The sequence below is a fragment of the Poromitra crassiceps genome (genome assembly GCF_964638095.1).
Source record: "Poromitra crassiceps genome assembly, chromosome: 25".
In the NCBI taxonomy this organism is placed as follows: Eukaryota; Metazoa; Chordata; class Actinopteri; order Beryciformes; family Melamphaidae; genus Poromitra; species Poromitra crassiceps.
Window position 1 is genome coordinate 6572988 of NC_139649.1, and position 10000 is coordinate 6582987.

General features: G+C 44.6%; 2 protein-coding genes across 2 annotated transcripts in view; both read right to left on the reverse strand.

Annotated features, from left to right (window-relative positions):
* The window catches only part of LOC310798513 (protein kinase C delta type-like), a 35233-nt gene extending 34288 nt beyond the window's left edge, over window positions 1–945 (reverse strand). The window contains exon 1 of the mRNA XM_083661048.1: window positions 773–945. The gene's annotated coding sequence lies outside the window, so the exon portion shown is untranslated. The remainder of the gene's footprint in view (window positions 1–772) is intronic.
* An 8778-nt stretch (window positions 946–9723) lies between these two features.
* Window positions 9724–10000, reverse strand: part of fgd5a (FYVE, RhoGEF and PH domain containing 5a) — a gene marked incomplete at its 5' end in the record, with an annotated part of 63021 nt that continues 62744 nt past the window's right edge. Inside the window, 1 exon segment of the mRNA XM_083661018.1 lies at window positions 9724–9814. Within this exon segment, the coding sequence (XP_083517144.1) occupies window positions 9778–9814 (37 nt within the window). The 3' untranslated portion in view covers window positions 9724–9777.

Consider the following 10000-nt stretch of genomic DNA (forward strand, 5'->3'; position numbering starts at 1 on the left):
TCTGTGGTGTGGTTTGTATCAGTTTTGGGGTCCTTGAAGTGAAAAGGAACCACTGGCCCAGACTAGGCTCTCTGTCTTTATGAAGGAAAGTCATAGTGTAGCCATAATAACAATATTAGGGGGGGTGTGGTAACTCAAGTGAGTTAATAATGTCACCTATGTCACTAAATATTACTATAGTGAGTTATAGTTTCCCTGTGATAGTATGGTTCCCTTTATAGGATTATAGACATGTAGGCTAGTAGCTACCAAAGAAGTCACAGTCACAGTTTATAGCTACATTGTATTCACTACATCACTGAACCGTGGAAACTGGGACTATTTTGTCTCCTTTTGGCGGCTGTAGACTAACGTTACCACCACTACAGTACACACACACTTCCTTTAGGCATTTTATCAAGCACAGAAAGTGTCTTTCCGCCGGCGGCACAGCGGAGATAGAGTTGGACCTGCTATATAGAACTTATAGTGAAACATGGCTCTTATTACATAACGACAACACAGCGAGAGAGAGAGAAGTCGACATGTGTCGGGCTCACACTACACACTGGTGCTCCCATCGTTTCCACGCAGGTCAGTTAGTCCACTGCTCCTCATGACATGTCAACCGAGCTTTCTAAATCATTATAAAGGTCGGTTGTTGGAAAATATTCGCAAAGTTAGCCCGGTGACTTTTGCACACACTGCCCTGCTGCAACAAGGCTGTCTGTCGCTGCCTGCTGTCACACCGACCGAGCACAAGTTTTTCTCCGAAAAAGAAAGTCAGACTTACCGCTTCCGGGGAGTTGAAACAAAGTGTCTCTTTGTTTTGTTGCGAGATCGTGCGCGGCTTTTGTTTGAAACCACGGTTCCCACACGGCGTCTGTCTCTGGTACTTCAAATCTTTAGTTTGGAGGAAGTATTCAAGTAACGTGTCTCTATGCTATGTCTATCTCTCTCTCTCTCTCTCTCTCTCTCGGCTGTCTGACTCCACTGACTGCGGCTCTATGACAGCGCGACGCGGAGGAGGGAATGTGTGACGTCGACCAGGTGAATTCCCAGAGAGAGAGAGAGAGGGAGAGAGAGAGACCATGAACATGGTGGAACGGAGGTTTATTGTTATGCTAATTGTTATTTATTTTGATTGTCTTTATGTCATTGTATCTATAGGCTTTGGCAAGACTAAAAGCAATTAGAATTCAATTCAATCGAGAGGAGACACACACACACTGACACACACACACACACACACACACACACACACACACACACGCACACACATGCACTGAGACACGCACGCACGCACACACACACACACACACACACACACACACACACACACACACACACACACACACACACACACACCGAGACACACCCACACACACACGCACTGAGACACACCCACACACCCACACACACACACACACACACACACACACACACACACACACACACACACACACACACACACACACACAAGGGGGCATGACGTCGTTTTGGAGAGTGGATACTGGTTAATCCAGAAAGGCAGTTTCTAGGATTACAGCTGTGGTGTCAATAAAGTGTTGTTTCATGATGTCAGATCCTGGGTCTGTCCAGGATTCTCTTACTGCACTAACAGACAGTCCTAAAACATTGTGTGTTGGTTCTGTTCTGCCTGCATGCAATAGGCCTATAGGCTGCGGTGCACTTTGCCTGATATCAGGGAACACATCAAAGTTAAAATGCAAAACAAGGAAGTGACTGTGAGGCTCAGCAGCACTGAGTGTTAATTGTACTCCACAATGTTTCTTTCCAGGGAAACGTGGACTTGGCGGGAGGCTCCGGCTCAGCCAACCAGGATATCAAGTGTACGTACACACACACACACACACACACACACACACACACACACACACACACACACACACACCCCTCTCTCTCCCTCAGACACACACACATGATAGACAGGTTTGGTGAGAACAGCCATGCGTGTGGTGTGGACACACTGGCCCTGCCCACAGTCCCTCCACACACTCCCAGTCCCTGGTGCTCCTTCCCCCTCCTCCCCTCACCCACGCAGGGCAGAGAGAGCTCCACGTGCTGCTGAGTCATCAGCACCCACCCTCCCTCCCTCCCTCTGAGGCTATAAGAGAGAATGCACCAGTAAATTTAGACAATCGGCCCGCTCCTATGGGGCTATTTATAGCTCTTAACACAGTACAATGACGTCATACACAATTGTAGATTTGGTGTGTGAATGCTGATAGACGTGAGTTGGACAAGAAAGGTTAAGGCTACTCATCGCCACAAACCATCACCTGATCACCACCATAAAGACCACGACTATAATGGCAAGCTTGAGAAGACAAAAGAGCTAGCTGCTAATAAGCCCCGCCACCCCACACACACACACACACATTCCAGAGAGTAGGCTAGTCTCATTAGTCAATTATCATTTGGAAGGTTCCCGGTTCGAGGCTGGCTCCTCCCGGTAGTGTGTCGAAGTGTCCTTTGAGCAAGACACTGAACCCCTAACTGCTGCCGACGAGAGGTTAGCACCTTGCACGGCTGTAGATGCCGTCGGTGTGTGAATGGGTGAATGTGAGGTATTCATGTAGAGCGCTTTGGGTAGTCGATACTATATAAAACTATATAAACTATATAAGACTATATAAAATGTGCTCTATAAATACAGTCAATTTACCATGACTTATCATTTATCTTTTACAAGTAGGCCTACAGTAGCCTGGGTAAACCCATCCCCCACGTGACCTGCTCTCAGACCTGTTCTCGGTCACTAGTGACTGGGAACTGAGAGAGCAGGTCACGTGGGGGCTGGGTTTACCTAGGCTAGGCCTACAGGACGACAGAGGACTAACTCTTGTCAGAGGACTTACCTTGGTGCTGTTGATGCAGGAAATGACAGCCCAGAGGCCACTGACTTGTGATCAAAAGGTTGAATTGGATGTTCTGTCCATTAAAGGGATACACCACTTTTTTGGAAGTTTAGCTCATTTGCCACATCCCCCCCACATAACCAAGATACACCATGCCTTACCGGCACTGCCCACTCAGTTTACAGGGAGCTACAGTCATGAAGTTAGTAATTATCGCCATAGAATGGAGGCTAATGGTACAGCTGTTAAAAATCTGCCAAAACGCACATCTCATGGCGCCAAAATACATGTTGTGCTTCGGGTACTCACCACACGATGAAATGTTAATCCAAAATGCACGTAATCTGTCTTTTTGGAAGGAAAAGAGGTCGGCGGCCATGTTTGGAAAGTAGTACCGGCTACCTCTTTTCCTTCCAAAAAGACAGATTATGTGCATTTCTGATTAACATTTCATCGTGTGGTGAGTACCCGAAGTACAACATGTATTTTGGCGCCATGAGATGTGTGTTTTGGCAGATTTTTAACAGCTGTACCATTAGCCTCCATTCTATGGCGATAATTACTAACTTCATGACTGTAGCTCACTGTAAACTGAGTGGACAGTGCCGGTAAGGCATGGTGTATCTTGGTTATGTGGGGGGGATGTGGCAAATGAGCTAAACTTCCAAAAAAGTGGTGTATCCCAGACATGTCCTCGATCAAGACACAGACACCGAACCCTTACTTGCTGCTCAGTCAATGTGCATCGCTCTGAATCTGAGCGTCAGCTGAACTCTACACTGTAATATGTAATAGTGTCCTCAGGCCACAGAGTAGAAGTTAATAGGAGTAAGATGCCCCCACTGAAAATAATCTGATTATTTTGCTTGTTAAATATATATATTTGTAGACATTTAGTGTACATAGTCATGAGAAACAGCACGTTTAAATCACATTCAAGTCACATTTAAATGACAAAGAACAGCTTTGATGACGTAATTGAAAGTAAAAACGGGCGACTCTCATCACTGCCTTCGTTCCATCATTTTCAAAACGATGGTCCAAGGGGGCCACAGCAGTTATTGGTCAAATCAAGGTGACATACTTGTTCCTGATTGGTCCAGAGGGGGGGTCGGCATGAGCGGCTTTAGCTCAGGAGGTAGAGCGGGTCGGCCAATGACGCAAGGGTTGGCGGTTCGATCCCCGCTCCCTCCCAGCTGCTGTCGTTGTGTCCTTGGGCAAGACACTTAACCCTCCTTGCTCCCGATGGTGTGTAGGCACCCTGCGTGGCGGGGTGTATGAATGGGTGAATGTAGACTACCTACTGATTGTGAAGCGCTTTGGATAAAAGCGCTATATAAATGCAGGCCATTTACCATATCATTTGTGAGGGACAACATCTTCATTGTTACCTTGTTTATTAAACATACTTTGTACTTAGGTAGCCTGACTGTATGGCCCCAAACATCACACACATATTCAAATCCACTGCCAATCCAGCCAATCATGAGTTCTTTATCTGTCATCACTTCCTGTCTACGGCCAGACAGACCGCTGCGTAATATGAGCCGGGCCAGATAAGTTAATTAGTTATATCAAAGAGTTCCACGGAGCCACAACAAACCAACTAAGACGGCAGCAGAGCGCGACCAGGAAAGCAGTGACCGGCATGAATAATGAAAGATAAAGAAACAGCACAAAACATTTTGGCCTATTTCTTTTTCGACGGCTGCAATATTAATGAGCGCGGGGTGAACAGAGCGGGCCCGATGTGAGAACTTCCTCAAGAACAAACACAACTTCTTTGCCTTTAATGAAGTGGCCAGCATGGGTCCCCTGAAAACCTCAAGACTGCCATCTGCTTTGATCATTACCAATTACAAGACTACTGAGTGTGCAAAGATCATAAAGAATGAAGATAAGAAGAGACATAAAGGGAACACTGGAAACATTGGAGGAGCAACTTGGGGAGGACATCGTCACCAAGTTTTGCGGATACCAGCCGCAGAGATCAAGATTACAAGATCATCTCCAAACAGAGGAGTAAAGATGGAGGCATGGCACGTCAGATAGAAAATAGGCAGAACGGAAAATTGGGGTCGCTCTAGTTACGCGATCCCTGGAGCGTCAATGACCCAATACTAAGTTAGCAGCAACGAAGAGAGGCGCAGGAGCAGAACGGAGAGAGGCGCTGAAAGCCGGGAAAGCTGTTTCATTGTTTCCTTCAAGTAGTCTACCCGAAAGTTAAAGACACCTTGGTCTACTTTATTCATCTCGATGTACCTGCTCACTCAATCACACACACACACACACACACACACACACACACACACACACACACACACATACGCGCACGCACGCACGTGCATGCACACGCACGCACGCACACGCACACACACACACACACACACACGCACGCGCACACGCACACACACACACACACAGAATCTCCATCAGTAGCCAGGGAAAAGGGAACCAGAGATGGAGGGAGTGATTAGGTCAGCAGACTCCAATCAATAGCCTTCATTTTCTGTAGGCTCTGCAAAAGGTGAGAGAAGGACTTTCTAAAAATAGTGAAGGACAACCCCTCCTTATCCATCCTCGGAAACTTTCCCGTGCACACACCCAGGAGAGGAGACCAAGAACAAGTCACACAAACTGAGCAGAGTGTGTGACCTTACTGCACGGCCAAAACACCAATCAGTGCAGACGATAATGTTCACAATTTATAAAACACAGAGAAAGTGTCAGGAACTCAGCGGATGGAGGAGGCAAAGACAAAGAGAATGAGGTGAGATTTAATTGGGAAAAAAAAGTGATAAATGTTTTAATTACAATGAAAGGTCATTCTTCCCTGGCTGAGTAGACTACATTGATAAGGAGTCAGTATCCACCATGGTTAGTCGCTTTCCATGCTGTCATCTCAAATCATGTTCCGTTTGGATACGGTGGACAGGAAACACCTGACCAGATACCGTGGACAGGAAACACTTGACCAGATACCGTGGACAGGAAACACTTGACCAAACTTTGGGGTCACGTCGGGTTATTTGAGCAGGAAGCGTGTCACCTGATTTTTGCTTTTGTGAAATGTGCCAATCCACGAGTGCATAAATGTAGAAGTAACACTATGTATGAGGGATAAATACACCATGAAATAAGTGGCTGGTACACATTCTTTGTTTCAGAACAACATGTACCAGTACCAGAGAGCTGTTGGTGTTCAGGCTGTCTGTTATCTGCTCTGGTGGCTGGGACCATATTTAAAAACATGGGGGGGAAACGTGGGCAAAACACTTCTGGATGTGATCTGGATGTGATCTGGACGTTTTAGATCACAGCTTGAGAGGAAAGTCACTTTGACTCTGGCTAAAAGAGGAAAGGAAGATGCTGCTGCTTTTAGAGATACTGTAGCCACCGGTCTCTAACCACTGTTTTAGCTTCATGTAGGGGTGGAATCAGCCCTGTTAGTGGCCAGAAAACGGCTCTGCTTCACCTCAAGGCCATTTGAATGAACAATGAAGAAACTGTAGTATCCTGCAGTAATAATAGCCTATAGAGAGGCAAAGTGAACGTCACTTCCTGCTTCAGCACTGTACCAGAGATTTTCTTCCACAATTTATTTTCCCATAGACGTTTCGTAAAATGCTTATAAAAATAGTTGTACTTGTTCAAACCAAACGGTTCAGCTATATTTAGAATCGGGAGAGACCATAGAACATTTAACTCAGAACAAAACTTAAGAAAACAACATCAAATAAATGTTTTCTTTAAACCCACATTTTTTTACGTTTTGGTCTGAGTGAAATGTTATGCGATCTCTCCCGTTTCTAAATATATCCGAACCGTTTGGGTTTGAACAAGTAAAACTATTTTTATAAGCATTTTAGGAAATGTCTATGGGAAAATAAATGGCGGATGAAAATCTGTGGTACAGTGCTGAAGCAGGAAGTGACGTTCCACTTTGGCTCTCTATTGCTTGTCTAAGTACCCCGCCTTTAAGTTGAAAGATGAAAAACCATGATAGCATAGAAGAGGCAGCAGCTAGGAGGACAGCACCAGGCAAAGCAGTGGGAGCTGAAGAGAGGGAGAGGGAGAGAGAAAAGGAGACAGGTGGAGAAAGACAGATTTACTCTGTGGCATCATGTCACCTGATGAACGGACCGTTTCTCTCCTCTTTCGAGGTTGTTTTTTCATCCCTCCCTCCCTCTCTCTGTTCCTGTCATTACTCACACAGATGTTTACCCTGGCTGGCAGTGGCACCACTGGCATGGCAGAACCAGCCATCAGGACAGGAAGTGTCTCTGGGTACCCTGCCCTGACCACTGCAGCCAGACTGCCAGGGCCTAGTCAGGCACGATCATGTAAGCTGCATTCACTCAGTAGACATGGAACCAATTGGCCCCCGTGAAATCTGATCCACCCCAAAATCCTCAAGGTTCTGCCGTCTGTGGTCGACAACATTACTGTCTTTCAGAGGCTGTAGAGTGAAGATACTGGCATCATCTACGGCAGCGGTGTCCAAACTTTTTTGAATTAGATCATGTGAAAATCCCGGGGGGCCAGCTGCTTCTCGCTTCATATGTTATAAAAAAAAGAAAAATCACATACAATTGTACTTTGTTTACCATCTGAAAACATTAGATCTGCCTGTGTTGTTCCTACTTGGTGCTTGTCTACAAACTGTATACTGTCATCGTTAGGTGAAGGGAAAAAATGCAAATTGCACTTGCTTGATTAACCAATACTGTGTGGAGGGCCACATATAGTCTATTTTGAGAGACAAGCCGAGGGCCACTTAAAATCTGTCCGCGGGCCGCAATTGGCCCCAGGGCCGGACTTTGGACATATCTGATAAAGGCATCCATTGCTACCAACCATGTCATGCTAGCTGGTTGGGAAGGAGATAACGCTCTAAATTTAGACTACATTTTGTTGAGGGAAAACCTGCAGAACCCAGTGCCACCCTTGCTTGAGTGTGCCAGCCCCACCTGGGCCACCCCAGTCAAAATGGCCTGGACGTGCATTGTCAAGATCTGTTTGCAATGATGTGCTGCTGCCCCCTGTTGGACATAAGAGGCATAGAACAATACAGTGTTTACCAATACCTCTAAATAAGGGCATAAAAAGTACATATATATTTATTTCAGGGTCATCTTCGTGGTTATCACTTATCTTTTATCTTTCAAATCCAGTAAAAAGTTCCTGTGAAAGAAAAAGCAGCTTGGTGCATTTTGTCGCCTGGGATAGTCCTAGTGTGGAAACGGATAAGAGTGAACTTTTCCAAAGAGTTTATTTTGGTATGTATCTATATACATAAACATTTACAATGCACTTTATGCAAGAGGTACAATCCATAATAACACTATAGGTATGCCCTATAATAACCACAGGGAAAAACACAAACAAAACAGTAGGCTACTTGATGAAAAGAAAGACAGTTTGCTTTTGAAATGGTGCAGTTTAAAGGTGTGAGTGTATAGCTGCTTTCTGAATAGAGCAAATTGTTCTCAGGTAGGTTATTTAGGAGAAATGACTGATGTCTGATGATCATTCGAGGAGTGACACACCTTTGACATCCATGTGTTACTGTTGAGGAGAGAAGTGGCTCACAACACTGGAAGGTTATTATAGGTCGTTTGACACTGGCTTTTTTCAGCAGTAACGCCATGATGTCCAAGTGGTTAAGGTACAGTTCCACATGGCAGTATATATACAGCATGAAAAAGGCATTCATAAACATGGCACAATAGTATATTCTTATCAGACTGTAACTGGACATAGTATGCTCTCACTGTTCCAAATATTATAAGGTTAAAGGCTATAAGAGTAGATAGCAAGAAAATGGTATCACGGTCTCTTCTGGAGACATGACAGTGGTACAGTACTGTGATGGCATTAAAAACCAAGGAGGAGTACAGTTTCATATCAGGCACATTCATCTCTACAATTGCAAAATTGCACTGCATTCAGTCGGAAGAAACAAATGTAGAAAATGTATGACAAATTTGGAAACGTTTGGAAAAGCCACAGATTCAAATACAAACTATTTTTTGAAACTGTTCATCGTTATAGAAATACTGTTTAGTCAATTGGCATGCCGAGGGTTGCTCCGGTACAAGAGTAACATTGTGGAAAAACTGCACAAGAAATATAATGTACACACACTGTGATGATTAAAATGACCTCTTCCTCAAAAGAATTGTGTGACATCATTTCTGTACAAATAAACCATATAATTCACTTGGATATCTGCATTGTATACTTCACAATATATATTCAAAATACCAAATATCTCTTAGATATTCTAAAATGGTGGCAATTGTTTGTTTTTCCCTTATACTAGCTGTAAATACTAATATGGAGCAAAGTTTGTTTTGAATATTTCAAAATGGAGTTAAATGCATCACAGGACACAGATTGAAGATGCGTCACGTACAAACATGAAGGATGCTGCCGGATCAAAAGAGCAGGGCATCTTTGATAGCAGTTGCATAAATACAGCAAACCTTGACATGTAAAACAAAATATTGCCAGATGGCCCATGATGTGAAAAGGTGGACCTATCTCAGGCTCCTGCAGTGTGCAGCTTATCCAAGCTGTTGCTGTACACAGTAAAGGCTCCTGTGATGATCTGAACAAGAGCTATCGTGTGTTGGATGACACTCCCAAGAGGTTTCCACTTTCCACTCTCTTCTCCACAGTTGCATCTCAGGAGGACTCATCATTCCACCATACTGTGTTCTTACCACTAGATGGCAGGCTTGCCAAAGATCCCCAGGTAATGTGATTCTCTGCAACAGGCCAGACATAATGTATCCTTACTGATGTTCTGAATTCCGGTGCAGCAGGTAGCTATGTTGTACTCCATGGAGGAAAGGGCTTTGAGTTCAAGCAGTCACGGGCAGCAGGGCGTGTGCATTTAAATGGGTAGATGCTATAAAACAGTAGCCTCCTCCATGGCATTGACCCATCTGAAAAACAAGGAGAAACATGAATCACATTGGGCGCATCTAAAGCACATACAAATGACTTTCTGTTACAATGCAGCCTTGAATGGGAGCTCTATACCCTTTATAGAGCGACAATTAGTCGTGTGACGAATCCCTACGAGTTTCAAATTGGTTTGTGTGAGGAAAGAAAACTTCCTGAAGTATCCT